Source organism: Pangasianodon hypophthalmus, chromosome 4 (genome assembly GCF_027358585.1).
Source record: "Pangasianodon hypophthalmus isolate fPanHyp1 chromosome 4, fPanHyp1.pri, whole genome shotgun sequence".
NCBI lineage: Eukaryota > Metazoa > Chordata > Actinopteri > Siluriformes > Pangasiidae > Pangasianodon > Pangasianodon hypophthalmus.
The window spans coordinates 1241771-1266036 of record NC_069713.1 but is presented as its reverse complement, the minus strand read 5'-3'; the positions used below and the strand labels follow the sequence as shown (position 1 = coordinate 1266036).

At 40.2% G+C, this 24266-nt stretch overlaps 1 protein-coding gene across 7 annotated transcripts in view; it reads left to right on the top strand.

Annotated features, from left to right (window-relative positions):
* LOC117597014 (uncharacterized) overlaps positions 1-24266 on the top strand; it is an 82128-nt gene that overhangs the window by 8321 nt on the left and 49541 nt on the right. The window contains exons 1-8 of one of the 7 annotated variants that reach the window (XM_053233382.1): positions 697-1164; positions 2496-2583; positions 3790-4089; positions 4198-4491; positions 4870-6485; positions 7411-7527; positions 7681-7713; positions 11849-13292. The exons of 4 other annotated variants lie outside the window; for them this stretch is intronic. In XM_053233382.1, coding sequence (XP_053089357.1) covers positions 2523-2583; positions 3790-4089; positions 4198-4491; positions 4870-4979 — 765 coding nt within the window. In that variant the 5' untranslated portion in view covers positions 697-1164; positions 2496-2522 and the 3' untranslated portion in view covers positions 4980-6485; positions 7411-7527; positions 7681-7713; positions 11849-13292. Of the gene's footprint in view, positions 1-696; positions 1165-2495; positions 2584-3789; positions 4090-4197; positions 4492-4869; positions 6486-7410; positions 7528-7680; positions 7714-11848; positions 13293-24266 lie in introns of those variants that run through there. 2 more of the 7 variants (XM_053233383.1, XM_053233381.1) reach the window with 2 other exon arrangements.

Sequence of the window (24266 nt, the reverse complement as noted above, 5' to 3'; positions counted from 1 at the left end):
CCACAACCAATTTTGAGACCGCTGACCACGCACTGTAAAGTCCACTTACTGACCAATTTATTAGGAACACTTGTACACCTGCTCATTAATTCAGGTGACAGGAACGCTCAAACAACCACTCAAATAATTCACTCAAATAACTCAAATAACCACTGTTTACAACCACGGTGAGCAGAAAAGCATCTCAGAACACAGTTTTAGAATGGGGTTGGTGAGTTTTAGAATTTGGTTGGTGAGTGTATCTCAGAAGAAAAGCATGAGTATCTGTTCTATACCTATAAATTAATCTTAGCTCCCCTTTTCTATCTAAACCATAACATCAGTCCTGCAGTTTACAGAAGCCACAACAACATGCAAATAAGATCATGAGCTACAACACGAAATCAAAGTGTGGCATTACTTTAGTGCAGGATTACTCTCTAAATGTTGAAATACTGACCTTCCCCTTTGTGACAAAAGCTTAACGTGTGTGTGTGTGTGTGTGTGTGTGTGTCTGTGTGTCATATAGGGCTGTGCAGTATGACATAATAATGTGATAAATGATGTCACAATATACTTTTCTATGATATATTGCGGATATCATCAATATTTTTATAACAATTAAAAACTCATGGAGAATGGAAACAACAGTGGTAAATTTGTACTGAAGCTTTAAAACTGTAAAATGGTACAAATTTTGTTTTTTTGTTTATTTTTTGTCTCCGTATTTTCAGTGTCATTAATTTTGTAGGACACTGAATAAAAGTATGATTAAACTCAGTTTCTCACAGTTTTTAAAATTAAACACAGCTGTTTTACTGGATGCCTATATTTCATAATGCACATTGTTTATCATGTATCAATGGACCAACATTTCTAAAGGGTGGGAATATTTATGCACCACAAGGGGAAAAATGTGTTAGCTCGATTTGTAATTCATGTAGTTTGTGTCTAGTTCAATAAAATATTAACAGCTGAGAGGAATAAGCGCTAAAACTGACTGAGAAAAAACAACTTTAAAAAACCTGTAAAAGACTGATGCAGGCTGTTACAGATCACTAGCTGTGAGAGTGAAGTGCGCATGCGTGAGATTTACTCGCTCTGAATCGAAACTGAAAGTGTAAAAGATGGAGCTTCAGCGGCACGGAGCGGAGTGGATCAGACCGAGTGTTTAACCTTCACACGGTGAGTTAATTACAGATATTATAACACACAAATGTTATATAAATATTACAGTTTAAGCGACTGAGATGAGTTTATGTGTTAATACAGAGCTGCACTTTTAATAAACTCGTCATGAAGAGTTTCTGTAAAATGGCCGCTGTGGAAAATAAATAAATAAATAAATAAATAAATAAAACACCCGACAGTAAATAGTTCTGTAAATAGTTGTACAGAAATACCGGATTGTTATTTAGAGTAGTGTTTAGTGTTTTTATTGTTTTTGCTAATAAACGCCAAACGGTGGTGTATTTACTAGAGAAAATAGCGTTAATGTAGTGAGCTAGCTATCTCAGGATAAACAACAAAATGGCTCCTGACGGCCTTCACTTCCGGTTTTACTGCCGCTTTAGCTTTGTGGTTATGTTGTGATTTAAAAAAAACACATTTATTATAACTTTTATCATAGCTTATTATTATTATTATTATTAGTAGTAGTAGTAGTAGTAGTAATTTTAAGTTAAAATTAAGTGCGTAAAAGTCTTTCAGGAAGAACGGCTGGCTTAACCGCAGTCACGTGACGGACTTCACTTCCGAAGTGGAGCTATCCCATGTGTCCCCACTTTTCACAGTAGCGATTGAACCTTTAGCTGTTTTGCTGAGATCAACATCAGTTATTCAGGGAATTATTAGAGGGGCAGAGAGCGTAAATTATCATTATACGCAGATGACCTGCTCCTGTATATCTCAGATCCACATAATTCTCTTCCTCATGTTGTGGCTGTATTTGAGCGTTTCAGCACTATGTCAGGATATAATGTCAGTCTTTCCAAGAGTGAGCTATTTCCTATAAATCAAGCTGCAAAACTATCTTCCTTTTCTGCTTATCCATTTAAATTAGCCCCAGACAGTGTCACATATCTTGGTGTGGTTGTATCAAGAAATATTTCTGAGGTATTTAAACTTAATTTTGCTCCACATTTAGTCTCAACAAAGATAGCTGTTGAAAAATAGTCCAGGCTGTAATTAAGATGAACGCTCTCCCTAAATTATAACTTTTATCGTAGCTTATTATTATTATTAGTAGTAGTAGTAGTAATAGTAGTAATTTTCAGTTGATGAGGTTACAAAGTTCTATGAAGTAGATAGCTACAAATAGATATTAATCAATCTTAGTAATTACTAGCTCCTCACTTAGCCGTCACAGCTCCAGTGTTAGGTATGAGTGTGTGTGTGTGTGTGTGTGTGAGGTTCCTGTCTCTACTCTCCATGTCGTTCTTTGTTCTTAAGCTTTCCCACTGCACTTATTGTGTTTAGGTACCTGGTTAATTCCTCACCTGTTCTCACCTGTGCAGTGCTGCTGGTGGTGTTGTGTCTCAGACATGGAGTCCTGCAGGGTTCCTCACCAGGTCCTGCTTTTATTCATCCTCACGTTCATCACAGGTGAGTGTGATTTCAGTCTCACTGCTCACACTGGGCTCAGCGAGTTCCTCTTACAGTCTTACAAACCTCTATTAAACATGTTTTAGGATTAATTACATTTACTTTCTCAGGATTTAATTTCAGAGTTCAGAGGATCAAAGTGTGAAAATCCTTCTATTAAGAAACAAACCTGAGTTACAGGAGAGTGTTACTGCGTCATCAAATATAAGAGCCAATCAGGTTCCATATGCAAATACAGGCCAAACAGCAGCAGTGTACCAGTCACCAGGGGAAAGGGGGAGGAGCCTGTCGGGATGGAGGCTTTTAGATTTATTCTGTTTATTTACTCTGGATTTAGTGATGAGGCTGAAAGTGTCAGTACTTTTAGGTTTTTTTCTGATTCATTAGCATATATGTTTAGAAATCATTTCAGTAAATAAAAAATAATAAAAACACTTCAAAATGTATTCATGTAAAATATCTTGATCTTTACTGATATATAACATATAGCTTGCTAGTTTAACTAAAATAACTAATTTACATTGCTTTAATAAACTTACATAATTTGCCTAAAATCTACTGAAGAAACTAGTTAGCTGAGGCCAGATACCTGGATCACGTTCCTCCTGAGGAGTTAATTATAAAGGACATATTTAACCAGCTTAAAGTGAACTCACTAACTTTGTTCAGCTAACAGATGAGTTCATGGAGCTTTCAGTGCCATGACGACATCCTGGATGTTGTAATCATCAGGAGACCTGTAAGCCTTTGTGTTCTCTCTAGTATAAACGCTTGGAGTTTCTATGAGGTGTGTGTGTGTGTGTGTGTGTGTGCATCTGGTCGCTGCAGGCTAGAGCACCACTTAGCATCATTTAGCCCCTGACAGGACGCCGAGCCGTAAGGATCTTCTAGAGTTCCACTGTTAGTTTAGCTGAACAGCACTCGCTGTCCTTTAGTGCTAATCCATAATAACAACTGAAGAACATTTTAGCGAACATCAGTCTGATTCTTGAAAGAATCTGTAGTTCTCTTATGACAGGTTCTGGTCTCTTATGGTTTTCTTGCAACCAGGTCACATGTGCATATTGTTTTATTTATAAACACAAAGAGTTTTATAGGAAGGCTTTATACTGAAGTGTGTGAGATATACACATTTTAATTTTAATTTAATCATATGTGCATGTATAGGTTTATATTTTATTCTGTTTACCTGCTTCTCTCTTTCAGTATCTGTATCAGCTGTCCCTACTGTACAGGTGAAGTTTAATCAGGCTGCTGCTCTGCCCTGTAAACGGAAATGTTCTCGTGAGGCCAAATGGACTCTGTCCAGTAACCGAGATGATGCAGTGGCTCGGTGTGATCAGACATCCTGCTGGTCACTAAAGGAGGGATTTAAAATGTCCCATGATCAGTACCTGAAGGGAAATCTCACCCTCACCATCACTGCAGCTGATTACAGTATGAAGGGTTTATACATATGTGAGTGTGATGGCACAGACATTAATGATCTGCGTCTCAGCATTGAGAGTAAGTGTCTTTACCTGCTCTATAGCTTATACACTCTTACTGATTTAGGTTTAATGTGTTATATCACATTTACACCCAGTTAAGATGTTGAGTGTTTTTTCTCCTCAGCCATGGCATCATCAGTTCAGATAATCCCTGGTGAAGATCTGCAGCTGGATTTGCACGTATCAGAGCGAGTGGAGGTGATCTATAAGGGTGAAGATTCAGCAGATCCACATGGTGAACAGATCTGCACCGTGGATAGAAGCTCACTACACTGTACAGCTGAATACAGACCGAGAACATCACTCACTAACACAGTTCTTACACTGAGAGGAGTAAAGCTGACTGATCGGGGAGTTTACATCATCCGGGACACGGAGAATAATGAATATCTTCATATTTACGCAGTATCAGTGAGAGGTACGGATTCAGTGTGATTGGTGTCCGTGTGGAAACTTCAACATTTAGCAGAATAAACTGAATTTTGGGAAACACTGAGTACAGTTTTATGTTTGCGACAGTGTGATAACGGCAAACAGTCTGATTTTAGCATCTGATGATGGCTTTAATTTAATATAAGATCACATGACCATTTAGCTACTAGTTAAAATCAGAAAATGTTTTAAATACCAAACAATAACTTATAAATATTAATCCATATAAATGTCACTGATTATATAAATATAAATATAATTCCAAAACAATAACACACAAATAATGGCTTTAGAATAAAGTCAGTAAAGCTAACAGTGTGTATGTGTGTGTGTGTGTGTGTGTGTGTGTGTGTGTGTGAGACAGATGAGCTACCATGGTGGGCAATTATCCTGACAGTGGCAGGGCTGCTGCTTGTTGTTGTCCTGCTTGTGATGATCCTGGTGTATCAGAGGAAACGGCATCCGAGCTCCTGAGAACTTTACACAGAAGAGTGTAGCAACAGCAGGAGAACAGATCTTAAATGGCAACACAGCAATGATCAACTCAGGCACAAAGGATAATAGGATAAACAACAAACAGACTTTTATAATCAGGAACCGTAACGAGCTCTGAAGTGACAACGCAAAATATCACGGGTCAGATTGAAGTTTATTGGTAAGGAACATCAAAAACCCTGCTTTCGCTTGGAGATCACGAGTTTAAGTCCCCACAATGCCACAGCCGTTCGTGGCCGTGAGTACAAGAGGGCTAAACTGGCTGTGCTCTCTGGGTGGGAGGGGCATACTCTCTCTCCCCTGTCAATCACAGTGACACTAGCCTATTGTAGCGCTTTCCTCTGAGTTTGATTCTGCTCCTGGGATCCTGTGTGGAGTTTCACTATATTTATCCTAAATTTCCCCTTTGGGATGAAAAACGAATGTCTACCTATCTATCTATCTATCTATCTATCTATCTAATTATATATCTGTCCATTCATCCCTCCATCCATCCATCTATCTATCTATCTATCTATCTATCTATCTATCTATCCATTCATCCCTCCATCCATCCATTTATCTATCTATCTACATATCTTTCTATCTATATATCTGTCCATTCATCCCTCTATCTATCCAGCTATCTATCGAGTCTGATGTTTGTCAGTGCAAGAAAACAAGTGCTGCAGGTTAAAGGCGTCTCCTTCACTGGTTGCTAAGGGACACAGTTTCCCTAGTAACGTAGACTTTTTTTAAAATCTAAATTTAAAATTATTGTCTTTAATTTACCTGCTGCTGAGGTCTTTATACACTGAGGAGAGACATGTAGCTACTGTAAATGGCAATAAAGCCAACTGTTAAAGTGTTATTTAATTTAATTAAATAAATAACAAATAATAAGCCATAAAGAAAGAGAATATTTATATGGAACAAGAAGTGATGAAGAAGTGATATTAATATCTGAAAGGAATAAACTGTAAGACTGGCAGCTGAAGTCACTGGAGTCTGAACCACACAGATCATTACACATCAGGAGTAAGGGTACCGACGCGCACCACGCAGGACTATACAGGAGTAACGGTACTGACGCGCACCACGCGGGACTATACGGGAGTAACGGTACCGACGCGCACCACGCGGGACTATACGGGAGTAACGGTACCGACGCGCACCACACGGGACTATACGGGAGTAACAGTACCGACGCGCGCCACGCGAGACTATACGGGAGTAACGGTACCGACGCACACCACGCAGGACTATACGGGAGTAACGGTACCGACGCGCACCACGCAAGACTATACAGGAGTAACGGTACCGACGCGCACCACGCAAGACTATACAGGAGTAACGGTACCGACGCTCACCACGCGGGACTATACAGGAGTAAGGGTACCGACGCGCACCACGCAGGACTATACGGGAGTAACGGTATACAATGTACACTATACACTATACAGAGACTGCTTCAGGTGGAAGATTGCTTCAGGTGTCATCATGCAGGTGCGCGTTTGCAAAGTTTTATAAACCTGATTTTATTTTTGCGTGCATGCAGTTTTCTGGGCTTTGTGCATATGCACACTTTCACCCTGGCATCCACACAAAGTTTTAGAAATGAGGCCCCAGATCCTGTAAATTTATGATTGACATCATTAAAGGAACCAATAATCTGCAAATTCTCTTTGTTGCTGAATTATTTTCTATTTTGCGTCGTCGCGTATCGCTGTAGTTTAGGACTGTGGGGGTTTGTTGCTGAATTATTTTCTATTTTGCGTCGTCGCGTATCGCTGTAGTTTAGGACTGTGGGGGTTTTTGTTGCTGAATTATTTTCTATTTTGCGTCGTCACGTATCGCTGTAGTTTAGGATTGTGGGGGTTTGTTGCTGAATTATTTTCTATTTTGCGTCGTCGTGTATCGCTGTAGTTTAGGATTGTGGTGGTTTGTTGCTGAATTATTTTCTATTTTGCGTCGTCGTGTATCGCTGTAGTTTAGGATTGAGGGGGTTTGTTGCTGAATTATTTTCTATTTTGCGTCGTCGTGTATCGCTGTAGTTTAGGACTGTGGGGGTTTGTTGCTGAATTATTTTCTATTTTGCGTCGTCGCGTATCGCTGTAGTTTAGGACTGTGGGGGTTTGTTGCTGAATTATTTTCTATTTTGCGTCGTCGCGTATCGCTGTAGTTTAGGACTGTGGGGGTTTTTGTTGCTGAATTATTTTCTATTTTGCGTCGTCACGTATCGCTGTAGTTTAGGACTGTGGGGGTTTGTTGCTGAATTATTTTCTATTTTGCGTCGTCGTGTATCGCTGTAGTTTAGGATTGTGGGGGTTTGTTGCTGAATTATTTTCTATTTTGCATCGTCGTGTATCGCTGTAGTTTAGGATTGAGGGGGTTTGTTGCTGGTTGAAGTTCTGGTTGCTTTTGACTGCAGGTTCAGCAGCAGGTTCGTGTTCAGCAGATGTTTGTTTTGTCTCCTTTGCTCTGAAGTTTGAAGAAAACACACAGAAAAGGGAAATAGGACATTACTCCATCGTTACCTGAAAAACAGGTAAGCAGTTGTGATTTTAGTAGCACCTCGGTGTGTTGTTGGTTTTAAACTGGATTTTTAAATGAACGATGATGTCTTCATGTAAATTAGGTTTAATGTCATGTTAACTAATATTAACTAACATATTCACTAACGTACAGTATTGATCCACAGGAGCAAGAGACGGTGTCCTGCGCATCATTCCAGGTAACATCTATTGCATTTCAGACCACATTAAGAACTGCTAACTCTACTCAAAACATGCTAACACTAGCTAACTAGCACCAGTAATTCATCTTGCAAATAATAAGGTGAACTAAAACTGAAATTGGACAAGATGTGGGTTTGTTTGTCTTTAATTATCCTTAATTCATTCCTCATTATCTCCATCACTTACCGCTGTCCTGTTTCCTCTTTTCCTGCTCTTCTTGTTTTCTCTTGTGCTTCTGGCTGCCAGATAGGTACAGTATGTCCTCTTCATCTTCAGGAGTTAAAGCTCGTGCGACTCGAGTGTGGGGGGTGGCGCAGAAGCATAAAGTCACAAACGAGACAGCGCCCCTAAAGGGGGTTGCTGAGATGTTGCTGCGCATTATTTTAAGATGAAAATTTCTGATGATTTAAAAGATCAGCCCTCAGGGGCCTCTCAGAATGCGGGGCAGCAGGTAATTGCTGGCCTTGCCTGCTCTGTAGATACGCCTCTGCGTGCATGGATATTGCTACACAACAACACTGCAACTATTTTGTTTACTTTATTACGGTAACTAGATCAGAAAATATGTATAAATCCAGATAGTTACTCACTGTTTTACAAATACATCTTCAGAATAAACTTTCTGCAGTATATAAATCTTAAGACTAAATAGCCAAATATAAAAAAATGCCTTCACACCCATGCATTCACAAATAGATTAATAAAAATAAATTATACGCTAATATCACTAGTCTCAAAGTTACAAATTAAAAGAGATAGTTTACCCCAAAATGAAACTTGTCATAATATACACACTCTTATTTTGTTCCAAACCTGTTTGACTTTTATAAGGAGATGTAAGGCAGAACGTTAAGAGCCTCAGTCACCATTCACTATCACTGCCTCTTTCTTCTATAAAATACATGAATGGTGAGGAATGGTGTTCCACAAAAGAAACACATACAGGTGTGGAACAACATTAGTGTCAGTAGATCACAGGATTTTTAAACTATACCTTACACAGTAAACACTTTATAAATAAATGTTACCCTTGAAAACAGAGCACAGAGAAATATAGTAGATAAATTATTTTCCTTTGCAGTTAACATTTATTTCTGAAGTAAGGCAAGTTCTTTGCTCTTGCAGTATTCAGTTGGTCCCTTTGTTATGTTTCTATACACCTGAAGAGAACTTGGTGGTAGTCAGCCATCTACACAATGCAGAGAGAAGTCTGGTGTGGTGTAGACAGGACTGGAATAGACGTCTATCCACGCTGACACGTTAAGGCCAACATCTGTAAGTTCTCGATGTCTTTAACTGGGGCTCCCAGAAAACCTGCAATAAAAATCCTACAGTTCAGAAACAGTGAAACCGATTCCAGAGCATCTCATCTTGTAGCAGGAGCGTTCCCATAACTGCACCTCTATGATACCTGTAAACTCCAACAAAGGCTCTGAATAAAACATGGCATTTTGGGATTACATGTAATTTTCATAAAAGAGAAATGATGTAAAATATAAATATAGCAACATTTTAAAGAAGAAAAAGTAAATATATTATTTCGCCTGTAACGTGTGAAAATATTTTAAGTCATTTTGCTTCAGCAGTAGGCTAATTCATGTGCATCAGTAAGTGCACAGGCAACATGTTTGTCTTATTTCCACTGAGATCTGTTCTGATGGTGTTATTCCTCACCATGTAGGTTTCATCCACGCATTTACAAATCCTCTCTGCTGAGATACAAAAGCTTACAAAGGTGTAAAATTGTAATCAGTGTTCTACATGGGAAAGCCTTTAGCATTCAGTGCTGTGCTGTGGCTCTGCTGAGGAGTTCCTCCCTAAAAGAAAAAGACATCAGTTACACAGTGAAACTGTATTTCAGTGGCTCATTTATAAAAATGTCAAGTCTTACACACGTAACCTCTAGAATTATACAGAAATAACAGCTGATCCTATTAATAACGCATTCTGTGCTCCACAGGTGAAAGTCAGTCGTACGGGTCGATTCCAACACGAATGAAAACGCATATTTTTCACAGTAAACAGAACTTAGAGAATTATTGGAGGGTGATGGTGCTTGAGACATTATTGGTCACTCCGTGTTTCTGTGGAAAAGAAAAAGACTAACAATAATGAGGTCTGAGATTAAAAACATACTAAAAGTTTTATAAAATATTTTCATCTATTGATGAACATTAACTTACGATCGTCAAAGACGACTTCTGGTGTGGCTCAGGTCCTCCCTCAGGTAGATCACCTGCTGTCAGCAGGTCAGTGTCTGTCACGCCAGCGCCGCTGAAGTAGAGAGCTGCGACGCTGCCATAAGCTCCTGCTGCTGTCATTTCACTGTTTCCCAAAACACACTCGCTGGGAAGCTGATGACATCACTGCATTTCTGTGACGTGTTAACGCATCAGCTGACCTCTCATGAATCTAGTCATTAGTGGTATTTTATGTAGCCAGCTTTAGTTAATGTTTATCGTTAGATAACAGCTAGTTAGAATAGTTATCCCTGAATCTGTTAGAGAGCAAAGAGTGGCGCGCTAACGCCTGATAGGCTGCTGGGCTCATAAATATTCATCACGTTGTGCGCGTTCGCCCGAACTGATTTGCTGAAATCAAAGCGCAGCCGGTGAGCGCTAGCCAATGGGATTGCAGCTTGCGCATTAGTTCCGTCCGCTGAGGAAGCAACCAGCTGGCAGAGGCTTCTGCAGGGTCTTAAAGCCTTCGTGTTACGCGAACGGCTACACTGCGATTAATCAGAATAAAGTTGTTAAAATGAAATGATTATTGCTGTAAATGTGAGCGGGACATGAAACCCCCCGTTCTAAAGGCTGCTACACCCAAACACCATCGCAGCCTCGTCATGGAGCTTCTGAGAAAGGCTTTAACAGAGTTCTGTGCCTCATTTCCACTCGAAATCACCTCACTGCCTTAAAGTCTAACAAATAATACAGTTAGAAAGTGATAAATGTCAAGTTTATCGTGCTGAAGTTGCCAGTTTAAATAACTAAAACGGTTGTAAAGTTTACCTCAGAGTTAGCTGCTGCTTTAGCTCACGCGCGCAAACACGACGATAAATTACACAATTATGAAGCGTTATAAAAGCTTCAAAATATAAACCATTACAACTCTAACATGATATTTAACATTACACAGTGAAACCACTGTATTAAAGCGGCGAACAAAATATATATTTTCGCTTAACTTTACCTCAGCGTGAAGCGGCAGTTGGCCGTTACGATCCAAATGACGCGCATGCGCAGAACTCAGAATAGCTGCTTTGTGTTGGTCCTGATAAAGCGAGCGAACAGTGAGTGTTGCTTCAACATTGGAAACTAACTGATGACTGATACTGACCTGTACAGCTGAACATACACATGAATCCACCTCTCTTTGCTATCTGGTGCTTACACACATAATCTAGGTAATACAGTACGTTTTACAAAGGTTAGGAACAGTCTGATAAACATAAATATTACTTTATATAGTACTAAATATTTAGTTTCGTAGATCTGTATAAACTGAATGAAAGAAATGAAGTGTAAACTGGCGTTATGAGAGATTACTGACACAGAAAAAAAGCTTTGCGATTAATTCATTATTTACTTCTTATTTGTAAAAGTTAAACTCATAACTTTGATATAGTTTTGTAAGCTGTATTTATTTGCAGTTGGAATTTGAATTCAGGTTTCAGAACTGGCCTTAGTCACGACTCTTGCTTTAGGTAGTCACGTGACATTAGCACCTTCCTTCTTAGGCTGTAGTTCAGGGGTTCAAACATTTTTTTGGCAAACGACCCCAAATGGACATTATGAATTTTCTGCGACGCCAAGCCTTGACCACCCTAATTTTTTTAATTATCACTTTACCCTCACTGTCCACTTTATTAGGAACACCTGTACAAGTGCACATTTATGCAGTTATCTAATCACACCATCACACCCATATGTGGTTCATCCCCAAACTTGGGAAATACACAATTGTATAGAATGTCTTTGTGTATTGTAGCATTACAGTTTCCCTTCACTGGAAGTAAGAGGCCCAAACCTGTTCCAGCATGACAATGCCCCTGTGCACTGTTATGTCCCGTAATATTGTGGGAGGTTTGTCTTTTTCTATCTGCCTTGTTTTGACTGTTACCACTTTTAGATCCTGTGATTGGACAACCGACCGGTCGATCTTCCCTGTCAACGTGATGACGACACCCATCTCTGAACCAATCAGGCACCCCCAGTCTACTATAAGGACTCGGAAATGACGTAAGACGGGAGAGTGTGTTTCTCCTTTGCTGATAGTTCTCGCTTGTTTGTCACGCTGTCCATCCTTTTCGAGTTTCTGGTGCAATTATGATTTGTTAGTTTATCTTGAGTTATTTCTGATCGCTCCCTTTACTCTACATGTTGTATTTACTCGCCTCTGGTTTGACTCTGGCTGTTTGCCCGATTGTGCTGTGATCTGATTCCCTTTCTCTCTTTAAGAGTTGATGGTTGGATTTATCTCTTGACTCATAGTGTTGAGAGGAGGTTAGTATGTCACGTGACCTACACAAAGCAACATGTAGAATATCGCTTGTATAAAAACACTAGGATAGGAGCGGGAGCTAATGCTTGTATTTATGTTTTGTTAGTGAGAGTAGTTAGTTGGCGTTTACGCCGAAGTTTTGTTTTGTTTTCTTTTTCTTTGTTTAGATTAGCGTTGAATTGGTTGGAGTTAGTAAGTGTTTTGTTTTATTAATTTCTTTGCTTTCAGCTCCGCTCATGTCTCACATTGTTGAGGTTTTTTTTAATGTATATAATTTGTAAATATCATCTCCCTTACTCTTTGACGTTTCTGTCATCACTGTAAATATGAAAAGCCGTCGAGTGTTTTGATGGACATAATTCCTCACTAAAGTTTTTCTGATAAGCATTTTCGGTTTCTGTTTGATTCATTACTCCACACATCTCATTCCTTTAGTAACAGACAGCCTCCCCGATTCTAAAAACATCTTTAATTTCTTTTTCATTAATTTATTCTTTGTGTTGACTTCCTACATCCCTGGACGCTAATTTTGACAACAGCAGCAGCCCAATAGGAAGTCGTAGCATACATGCTCATGTCAAGTAACTTTAGCAGTTTTACACACACTCAGTACTTTTTGACTTTATAGTATGCAGCTGTGGATGAGCAGTGAGGAGGTGTTTCCTCTCAGTCTGGTTCCTCTCAAGGTTTCTTCCTCATGTCATTTCAGAGAGTCTTTTCTTGCCACCATTGCCTCTGACATTGCAAATGTACATTATATATATATACATATAAGAATATATTTTCCTGGAACTTATTTAAACTCTTGGTGAGTAATTAAGCTCTTGGATTAATATATGTATGTGTGTGTGTAATAGCAACTCGCAGCTGCAGCAAGCAGAACACAGACTCAGAACAGGCAGGGTTAGTGCAAACAAACATGTATTTATTTATTTATTTAGTGGAGTTGTGATGGGGAATGGTGGTGCAGAGTCGGGAGGCGTTCTGAAAGCGTGGCAGTCGTAGACTCGCGGCGCAGCACAGTGGGGGACCGGTGTCTTCGGTGCTGTCGTCTGGGTACACGCTAGTGCTTTGATCATCTCTTGCACTCTTTGGGTGGCAGAGTTCTCAGGAACCAATCCACGGTGACTTCTCAGCTACTTTCGTAGTGGTGAGCTGGTTGCAGCGAGTGTTTCGTGATGCAGAGCAGGGCTCTGGGGGTGGTTTTGGGCTTGTAGGTCCACTTGTGGAACTCTGCCACCGTGTTGGAGGAGGAGAGACCACACTGCACCAGGATTTCTTCTTTGAGGATGTCATAATCAGCAGTCGCCCCTGGTGCAAGGGCGTAGTAGGCCAGCTGGGCCTCCCCAGTGAGGAATGGTGCAAGCGCTTGGGCCCAGTCCCATTTATGCCATCCTTCATGGGTGGTGAGCCACTCAAACATGTGGAGGTAGGTCTTCAGCATTATTTTAGAATCCTAACATTTATGATTATTTTAGTTTGTCCAGTTACTTTTGAGCCTGTGAAAATGGAGGGACTCCATTAAAAAAATGGCTGTAATTCCTAAATGGTTAATGCAGTATTTTTGTTAAACCCCAAGCTGAAAGTCTACACTTCAATCACATCTTGATTGCTTCATTTCAAATCCCTTGTGGCGGTGTACAGAAGCAAAATTACGAAAATTGTGTCACTGTCCAAATACTTACGGATCTGACTGTATACAAATCTAGACCTAGATCTATAAAAATAATTTCAGAACTCTAAAATAATCTCGAGCCAAACACAGTGCACAGAAATGCCTCAAGCAATAGATGTTGCAGCCAGGGACCCCTTTAAATATAAAATGAATGCAAAGCAGCTCCTCATCACAGATATTGTTTATGAACATTGTACTTTTTAAACACCCACCCGGGCCACCCCATACACCCACAACCAATTCTGAGACCGCTGACCACGCACTGTAAAGTCCACTTACTGACCAATTTATTAGGAACACCTGTACACCTGCTCATTAATTTAGGTGACAGGAATGCTCAAACAACCACTCAAATAATTCACTCAAATTACTCAAATAACCACTGTTTACAACCACGGTGCGCAGAAAAGCATCTCAGAACACAGTTTTAGAATGGGGTTGGTGAGTTTTAGAATTTGGTTGGTTAGTGTATCTCAGAAGAAAAGCATGAGTATCTGTTCTATACCTATAAATTAATCTTAGCTCCCCTTTTCTATCTAAACCATAACATCAGTCCTGCAGTTTACAGAAGCCACAACAACATGCAAATAAGATCATGAGCTACAACACGAAATCAAAGTGTGGCATTACTTTAGTGCAGGATTACTCTCTAAATGTTGAAATACTGACCTTCCCCTTTGTGACAAAAGCTTGTGTGTGTGTGTGTGTCATATAGGGCTGTGCAGTATGACATAATAATGTGATAAATGATGTCACAACATACTTTTCTATGATATATTGCGGATATCATCTGTATTTTTATAACAATTAAAAACTCATGGAGAATGGAAACAACAGTGGTAAATTTGTACTGAAGCTTTAAAACTGTAAAATGGTACAAATTTTGTTTATTTATTTATTTTTTGTCTCCGTATTTTCAGTGTCATTAATTTTGTAGGACACTGAATAAAAGTATGATTAAACTCAGTTTCTCACAGTTTTTAAAATTAAACACAGCTGTTTTACTGGATGCCTATATTTCATAATGCACATTGTTTATCATGTATCACTGGACCAACATTTCTAAAGGGTGGGAATATTTATGCACCACAAGGGGAAAAATGTGTTAGCTCGATTTGTAATTCATGTAGTTTGTGTCTAGTTCAATAAAATATTAACAGCGGAGAGGAATAAGCGCTAAATATATACGTGGACGGCGGCGTCGAGAGCGGTAAGACCTGCGGTGGCGGGGTCTGTGTTTACATCAATGATGCTTGGTGTCGTGATACTGTGGTAGTCTGCAGACACTGCTCTCCCCTTGTGGAGTTTAGAATCGTCAAGTCCCGACCTGTCTACATTCCGAGGGAGTTCACAGTGATTCTGCTGGTCGCTGTTTACATTCCACCCAGCTCTAACAACAACGATAGGAACGAGGCACTCAGAAGCCATGGCTGACAGGAGAGGTCCATAACCTGCTGAAGGCACGAAATGCTGCCTTTAGGGCCGGCGATGACGACGACCTGAGAACAGCTAGGGCCAACCTGTCCCGTGGCATCAAAAAGGCCAAAAGACAATATGCCAGGAGGATAACCCACAACTTTAAAGACAGCAGAGACACAAGGAGCCTGTGGCAGGGAATCCAAACCATCACTGACTACAAACCAACAATAATCTCTCTCTAAACATAGAGAAGACAAAGGAGATTGTTGTCGACTTTCGGAGAGCACACACTCAGCACCCTCCTCTGATCATCAACAGTGCTGCTGTGGAGAGGGTGAGCAGCACCAAGTTTCTGGGTGTGCACATAACAGAGGACCTCTCCTGGACCACCAACACTGCATCTCTGGCCATGAAAGCACAACAATGCCTCTATTTCCTCTGCAAACTGAGAAGAGCCAGAGTCCCGACACCCATCATGTACTCATTCTACCGTGGCACCATTGAAAGTATCCTGACCAGCTGCATCACTGTGTGGTTTGGGAACAGCACTGCTCAAAACCAGAAGACACTGCAACGCATAATGAACGCAGCAGGAAAAATCATCAGTGCCACATTATCTTCCCTCACAGACATTTACAACACCCAGTTAACCCGGAAAGCACTCAGTATAGCGGGGGACCTCAGCATAGCGGGGGACCCCAAAAAGCACTCAGCATAGCGGGGACCCCACCCACCCCTTACAAGGCCTCTTTAGTCTTCTGCCATCGGGGAGGAGATTTCGCAGCCTCCAGGCCCGAACCACAAGACTGAAGAACAGCTTCAGCCACCAGGCTGTCAGAAAGCTCAACTCTCTCCCCTCTCTGCCTTAAGAGTCACCGACCTGTAACTGCACACACACACACACACACAAACACACACACACACAAGCCACTTTTACTACTGCTGCTCTCTCTTGTTTGCATTAAAATGTAAATATCTACACACTCACATGTGCCGTGAATGTCTATAGTGTACATATTTTATTTTATTTTATTTTATTTTACTTTTTTAATCATTTGTCTTGTTATGTTGGTTTCTCACACCATTGTTCTGAGGGAAACGAAATTTCAATCCTCTGTGTGTCCTGTACATATAGCAGAATTGACAATAAAGTTGACTTTGACTTTGACTTTAAAACAGACTGAGAAAAAACGCAACTTTAAAAAAAAAACCTGTAAAAGACTGATGCAGGCTGTTACAGATCACTAGCTGTGAGAGTGAAGTGCGCATGCGTGAATCGAATATGAAAGTGTAAAAGGTGAAGCTTCAGCGGCACGGAGCGGAGTGGAGCAAACTGAGTTTTCAACCTTCACACGGTGAGTTAATTACAGATATTATAACACACAAATGTTATATAAATATTACAGCGCAGTTTAAGCGACTGAGATGAGTTTATGTGTTAATACAGAGCTGCACTTTTATAGAAATACCGGATTGTTATTTTGAGTAGTGTTTAGTGTTTTTATTGTTTTTGCAAATAAACGCCAAACGGTGGTGTATTTACTAGAGAAAATAGCGTTAATGTAGTGAGCTTGCTATCTCAGGCTAAACAACAGAAAGGCTCCTGACACTGCGATTAATCTCACTGCTCCTCCTGAAAGCACGGTTAATGAAGCCGCACATAAAAAGCAGCATAACTTTCTACACAACGATCATTTTAATTAAATAAGTCACAAAACGAACAACAACAATTGACAGTATCTATCAGTATACCGGCTAAAAGATTTAAATAAATGTGTGTGCATATATATATTGCATATATATTGGTGAGCCTCAAAAACAGTAAGTCCAGATTAAAGTTTGCCAAACGACATCTAAAAAAGCCTTCACAGTTCTGGAACAACATCCTATGGACAGATGAGACCAAGATCAACTTGTACCAGAGTGATGGGAAGAGAAGAGTATGGAGAAGGAACGGAACTGCTCATGATCCTAAGCATACCTCATCAGTGAAGCATGGTGGTGGTAGTGTCATGGCGTGGGCATGTATGGCTGCCAATGGAACTGGTTCTCTTGTATTTATTGATGATGTGACTGCTGACAAAAGCAGCAGGATGAATTCTGAAGTGTTTCGGGCAATATTATCTGCTCATATTCAGCCAAATGCTTCAGAACTCATTGGACGGTGCTTCACAGTGCAGATGGACAATGACCCAAAGCATACTGCAAAAGCAACCAAAGAGTTTTTGAAGGGAAAGAAGTGGACTGTTATGCAATGGCCAAATCAATCACCACCAAATTCGGTTTGGGCCCAAAGTTCTTATCATGGGTAAAATTTCTGTATGCTTTTCCCTCCTCATCTGTCATCACTAATAATATTAGTTCACAATTTCTTCCATTACACAGGGGAACTAGACAGGGAGGCCCCATGTGTCCCCACTTTTCATAGTAGCGATTGAACCTTTAGCTGTTTTGCTGAGATCAACATCAGTTATTCAGGGAATTATTAGAGGGACAGAGAGCGTAAATTATCATTATACGCAGATGACCTGCTCCTGTATATCTCAGATCCACATAATTCTCTTCCTCATGTTGTGGCTGTATTTGAGCGTTTCAGCACTATGTCAGGATATAATGTCAATCTTTCCAAGAGTGAGCTATTTCCTATAAATCAAGCTGCAAAACTATCTTCCTTTTCTGCTTATCCATTTAAATTAGCCCCAGACAATGTCACATATCTTGGTGTGGTTGTATCAAGAAATATTTCTGAGTTATTTAAACTTAATTTTGCTCCACATTTAGTCTCAACAAAGATAGCTGTTGAAAAATAGTCCAGGCTTTGTATCCCCTTGGCTGGAAAGTATATATAAATATTAAAAAATCTTATGTTGTTCATTTAACTAAGACAATAGCATCTTTTCTTTGGAATAAGAAACTCCCTAGAATATGCTTGTGTTTTTTACGAAATCCCAAGGAACTAGGGAGGATGGCTCTTCCACATTTCTAACTATATTACTGGGCCTGCAATTTGAGAGCTTTAGCATATTGGCAGGATTCACATAACTCTAATCATTTACCGGATTGGGTCCATATTGAATCCTCAGCTTGCCTTCCTTTTTCATTTCCAGCTCTTTTATTCTCACCCTTACCACTCGGTCTTGGCTCTCATTCAGTACGTCCTGTGGACTGGAATTCTGCTCAGATTTGGGTCCAAATTCGTAAATATTATGGATGGCAGAGAGGTTCTGTTTGTGCACCAGGTGCCAGAAATTATGGATTTGTCCAGCCTCTTAATGAACGTGCATTCTTGCTATGGCAGGAAAAAGTCATTTCATTATTCAATCCCCTGCTACACTTGCCCATATGTTTTGGGTTTGTCCCAGGCTGTTTGCTTTCTTGTCACTGATTTTTGAGTCTTATTCTAAGATTTAATCAAAATGTTAGTCCAAACCCTCTAAAAGCCATCTTTGGTATTGTCAGTGAAAAGACCACTCTTTCAAACGGTGATATCAACCGCTATGCATCTTTTATTCTCTGCTGGTGAGGCAATTGATTCTGCTCAGATGGAAACAGGCTTCCCCTCTTTCCTTTAAACAGTGGGCTAGAAAAGTACTACAATTCTTAAGTCTGGAAAAATAAGACTGAATCTGCGGGGTTCTGGCTCCACGTTCGCTGTTATGTGGCCTTTCATAAGTTATCTTCAGAATCAGTTATAGCTGAAATGGGATGAATCGATGCTGATACCTGATTTTGTTCATGATTTTCTTTTTTTTTTTTTTTTTTTTATTTGTATGTACACAGTAGTTTATGTTTTTTCCTTCTGTTTTTTCCTCTGTTTGTACACGTGTAGTATTGTCTTAGTGTCAGCGTGTGATTATGTATGTTGATGGTTGCATAAATTAAACAAAAGCAAAAAAAACCCACTTTTATTATAACTTTTTTTTAATCATATCTTATCATTATTATTATTAGTAGTAGTTTTCAATTAATGATGGTACAAATTTTTATGAAGTAGATCGCTACAAATAAATATTATTAAATATTCAATATTAGTAATTACTAGCCCCTCACTTAGCCGTCACAGCTCCAGTGTTAGGTGTGTGTGTGTGTGTGTGTGTGTGTGTGTGTGTGTGTGTGTCAGGTTCCTGTCTCTACTCTCCATGTCGTTCTTTGTTCTTAAGCTTTCCCACTGCACTTATTGTGTTTAGGTACCTGGTTAATTCCTCACCTGTTCTCACCTGTGCAGTGCTGCTGGTGGTGTTGTGTCTCAGACATGGAGTCCTGCAGGGTTCCTCACCATGTCCTGCTTTTATTCATCCTCACGTTCATCACAGGTGAGTGTGATTTCAGTCTCACTGCTCACACTGGGCTCAGCGAGTTCCTCTTACAGTCTTACAAACCTCTATTAAACATGTTTTAGGATTAATTACATTTACTTTCTCAGGATTTAATTTGAGAGTTCATCATTTAGCCCCTGACAGGACATCGAGCCGTAAGGATCTTCTAGGGTTCCACTGTTAGTCTGAGTGAGAGACGTTAGTGTGACATCAGCTGCACCTCCTGGTTGCAGAAACAATGCAGGAGACTATAATGATTTAAGAGCTGAGACAGAATTTGTTTTCTAAAACATTGAGTTGTGCTTTTGAGCATCAGAATCGGAAACGTGATTATAAACACATTTGTTTTCACTGCATTACTATCAGATAATCAACATTTTAACAGGCTTAGCTTGCTAGTTAGCTAAAATAACTCATTTAAATTGCTTTAATAAACCTGTATAGCCTGCTAAAAAATCATACCGTAAGGATCTTCTAGAGTTCCACTGTTAGTTTAGCTGAACAGCACTCGCTGTCCTTTAGTGCTAATCCATAATAACAACTGAAGAACATTTTAGCTAACATCAGTCTGATTCTTGAAAGAATCTGTAGTTCTCTTATGACAGGTTCTGGTCTCTTATGGTTTTCTTGCAACCAGGTCACATGTGCATATTGTTTTATTTATAAACACAAAGCGTTTTATAGGAAGTCTTTATACTGAAATGTGTGAGAGATACACATTTTAATTTTAATTTAATCATGTGTGCATGTATAGGTTTATATTTTATTCTGTTTACCTGCTTCTCTCTTTCAGTACCTGTATCAGCTGTCACTACTGTACAGGTGAAGTTTAATCAGTCTACTGCTCTGCCCTGTGAACGGAAATGTTCTCTTGAGGCCAAATGGACTCTGTTCAGTAACCGAGATGATGCAGTGGCTCGGTGTGATCAGACATCCTGCTGGTCACTAAAGGAGGGATTTAAAATGTCCCATGATCAGTACCTGAAGGGAGATCTCACCCTCACCATCACTGCAGCTGATTACAGTATGAGGGGTTTATACACGTGTGAGTGTGATGGTGAAGACATTAATGATGTGCGTCTCAGCATCGAGAGTAAGTGTCTTTACCTGCTCTATAGCTTATACACTCTTACTGATTTAGGTTTAATGTGTTATATCACATTTACACCCAGTTAAGATGTGGAGTGTTTTTTCTCCTCAGCCATGATATCATCAGTTCAGATAAACCCTGGTGAAGATCTGCAGCTGGATTTGCACGTATCAGAGCGAGTGAAGGTGATCTATAAGGGTGGAGATTCAGCAGATCCTTATGGTGAACAGATCTGCACTGTGGATAGAAGCTCACTAAACTGTACAGCTGAATACACACCGAGAACATCACTCACTAACACAGTTCTTACACTGAGAGGAGTAAAGCTGACTGATCGGGGAGTTTACATCGTCCGGGACATGGAGAATAATGAAGATCTTCATATTTACTCAGTATCAGTGAGAGGTACGTATTCAGTGTGATTGGTGTCCGTGTGGAAAATTCAACATTTAGCAGAATAAACTGAATTTTGGGAAACACTGAGTACAGTTTTATGTTTGCGACAGTGTGATAACGGCAAACAGTCTGATTTTGGCATCTGATGATGGCTTTAATTTAATATAAGATCACATGACCATTTAGCTACTAGTTAAACTCAGAAAATGTTTTAAATACCAAACAATAACTTATAAATATAAATCCATATAAATGTCAGTGATTATAGAAACATATAAATATAAACATAATTCCAAAATAATAAATATATGTCCTCTTTTTCACTCATGCTAACAAATAGGACTTTTGCAGATGTTAAAGTCAACAAAGTCAGAAAAGTGTGTGTGTGTGTGTGTGTGTGTGTAGGATAAAGTGAGTAAAGCTAACAGTGTCTGTGTGTGTGTGTGTGTGTGTAGGATGAAGTCAGTTAAGCTAACTGTGTGTGTGTGTGTGTGTGTAGGATATAGTCAGTAAAGCTAACTGTGTGTGTGTGTGTGTGTGTGTGTAGGATAAACTCAGTAAAGCTAACAGTGTGTGTGTGTAGGATAAAGTCAGTAAAGCTAACTGTGTGTGTGTGTGTAGGATAAACTCAGTAAAGCTAACAGTGTGTGTGTGTGTGTGTGTGAGACAGGTCCGCTACCATGGTGGGTGATTATCCTGATAGTGCTGCTTGTGGGGCTGCTGCTTGCTGTTGTGCTGCTTGTGAGGAACCGAATGATGATGGAGCAGGTGGAGAACCGAATGATGTTGGTGCAGGGGAGAGAACCGAATGATGATGGAGAAGGAGGAGAACCGAATGATGATGGAGCAGGGGGGGAACCGAATGATGTTAGAGCAGGAGGAGAACCGAATGATGATGGAGCAGGGGGAGAACCGAATGATGATGGAGAAGGAGGAGAACCGAATGATGATGGAGCAGGAGGGGAACCGAATGATGTTAGAGCAGGGGGAGAACCGAAAGATGTTGGAGCAGGTGGAGAACCGAAAGATGTTGGAGCAGGGGGAGAACCGAATGATGTTGGAGCAGGGGGAGAACCGAATGATGTTGGAGCAGGTGGAGAACCGAAAGATGTTGGAGCAGGGGGAGAACCGAATGATGTTGGAGCAGGAGGAGAACCGAATGATGTTGGAGCAGGTGGAGAACCGAAAGATGTTGGAGCAGGGGGAGAACCAAAAGATGTTGGAGCAGGGGGAGAACCGAATGATGTTGGTGCAGGGGAGAGAACCGAATGATGTTGGAGCAGGGGAGAGAACCGAATGATGTTGGAGCAGGGGGAGAACCGAAAGATGTTGGAGCAGGGGGAGAACCGAATGATGTTGGAGCAGGTGGAGAACCGAATGATGTTGGAGTAGGTGGAGAACCGAATGATGATGGAGCAGGGGGAGAACCGAAAAATGTTGGAGCAGGTGGAGAACCAAATGATGATGGAGCAGGGGGAGAACCGAATGATGTTGGAGCAGGGGGAGAACCGAAAGATGTTGGAGCAGGGGGAGAACCGAAAGATGTTGGAGCAGGGGGAGAACGGAGCTCAAACATAAGAATGGAGTAACAGAGGGAAGAGATTTATAACTTCATACAGCATGATTCTGGAGCAAGGAGAGAGCTGAAGAGCTTCAGATAGGAAGATGGGAATAAATGATTTCTCCATCCCTTCGTTCTTTACAACACCAAAAGAATACGACCTGACTACAGAATCTGCTGGAATCCTCCCTCATACTGTTTTGGTCTCAGAAGAACCTCCTCTAAGAATAGAACCTTGTGTTTTGGTCTCAGAAGAACCTCCTCTAAGAACAGAACCTGTTCAGAAGGCATTGAGGTCACTGACCGTTATTATTTTCTGGTGCTATGTTTAATGATAGGATTATACAGTCAGAAGAACTGCAGTATTGATTTGCAGTGATGCTTTACTGTAAGGGGATGAGTGGAGCCAAACCATGCCAGCTACGTAAATTAAGGCCCCCACAGCATCACAGAGACACCGGACTCTTTCACTGTAGGGGCCGTGTTTTCAGGTCTGTACTATAAGCCACTACTGTACAGCAAGACACACCCCTGGGGGCAGGACATCTATGTTCTGGAGATTATTTTATTGGATGATCACAAGACTAGTACAGGGTAGGTTCTCCCAGAAGTGAAGAGCTATAAAATTAAAAGAAGGGAGATTTTAAAACACCTACACAACTGTCAGTCATTCCAGGTAGTATGGGTCAGTAACACACCTGTAAAGACTGACAGCCAGTCACAAAAAAATGCCCACTTCAGTTCTATATACAGTCTCCTCTGAAAGTCCTGGAACAGCAAGACCCATTCTGTTGTTTTTGCTAAACACTGATGACAGTTGGGTTTTGAGATCAAAAGATGAATATGAGACGATAGATCAGAATTTCAGCTTTAATTTCCTGAAATTTACATCTAGATGTGAAATAGCAAAATAATAGCCATCACAGGTTTTACCAGCATCACCTTACCTACCTAACTGTTTTATTGTAAATGTAAATGATTTATATACTGATGAAGTGACGTCTTAAAGTGTACTAAATACTGGTGCTTTTTACATGTTGAAGAGACACAATATTTTATTTTAAATACATTTTAAAAGATAAAAAGCATGAAATACTTTCACTGGTAGAGACTACATTATCATTTCTGACTAATGTGAACTAAGTGGTCGTTTTCATGGCAGTCTGTTTATACAGGCTCTTTTTCAGTTAATTTCACTGCAAGATGTTCAGTGCACATGAGAAGAAGTAGAAGAATAACATACTCTAAGTGTAGTCTTTTGAGAGGGTTATCTGTAGCATCATGACTAGAGATTGTGAGGGAGGATCTAAGCATACAGAAAGCCAGTGGAGGGAGCGTAGCATTAATTAAATTAATTTAATTAATTGACAAGCAGAATGTTTAAACAGACTGGCATGAAAATGACCATTTCATTAAGAGTCAGAAATGGTAGTGTAGTGTAGCTGTATGTACAATAGTACACCACTAAAGGTGCTGACACGACAAGGAGACGTACTGTAATAAACAGTTGTGATTTTTTTTAAAGGTATTGCATCTTCTGGAAATTTTAATGATAAACACAGTTTACTGCCTCCTCCTTTCACACGGGT